Genomic DNA, 595 nt, shown 5'->3' with positions numbered 1-595 from the left:
GCGTGCGCTCGGCCATCACCGGGTCGTCCTGTACGTCAACAACGCGCGCTACATTAATGTGTGAGTCCGTCCAGCGTGCGCTCGGCCATCACCGGGTCGTCCTGTACGTCAACAACGCGCGCTACGTTAATGTGCGAGTCCGTCCAGCGTGCGCTCGGCCATCACCGGGTCGTCCTGTACGTCAACAACGCGCGCTACGTTAATGTGCGAGTCNCTCGCTCCTCCCCCGTACCTTGGTGACGGCAGACAGGGCGTTCCAGCTCATCTGCAGCACCTGTGGATCGTCGTCCCGCAGCAGGTTAACGAGTCCGCCGATCAGCTGCGGCACATGCGCGGAGTAGTCGACGCGAGTCTGCGAGCAGAACGCGTGAAGCAGCGTGCACGCGCCGCGACGCAGCGCCACCTGCTGGCAGCGCGTCACCTCGAGCAGCTCACCGAGCACGATGCGGACGCCGTCGTCGTCGGTGACCGCCAGCACCACCTGCTGGCTGTATTCCAGCACCTGCGGGAGCGGCGGCAGCGTCGTCATTAGTGTAGTTAATCGATAATTGTTGGTCGTTATCTGTAAGCGGGTCGGCCCCTTCCCACCAATGTT

General features: G+C 63.1%; 1 protein-coding gene across 1 annotated transcript in view; it reads right to left on the bottom strand.

The window, feature by feature from the left end:
- The window catches only part of LOC106814433 (translational activator GCN1-like), a 54,598-nt gene that overhangs the window by 11,578 nt on the left and 42,425 nt on the right, over positions 1–595 (bottom strand). Inside the window, 1 exon segment of the mRNA XM_014818750.1 lies at positions 233–562. Coding sequence (XP_014674236.1) covers positions 233–562 — 330 coding nt within the window.

Source organism: Priapulus caudatus, unplaced genomic scaffold, assembly GCF_000485595.1.
Source record: "Priapulus caudatus unplaced genomic scaffold, Priapulus_caudatus-5.0.1 Scaffold925, whole genome shotgun sequence".
In the NCBI taxonomy this organism is placed as follows: Eukaryota; Metazoa; Priapulida; class Priapulimorpha; order Priapulimorphida; family Priapulidae; genus Priapulus; species Priapulus caudatus.
The sequence above is the reverse complement of the archived record's forward strand: the minus strand, read 5'-3'. Positions and strand labels throughout refer to the sequence as shown.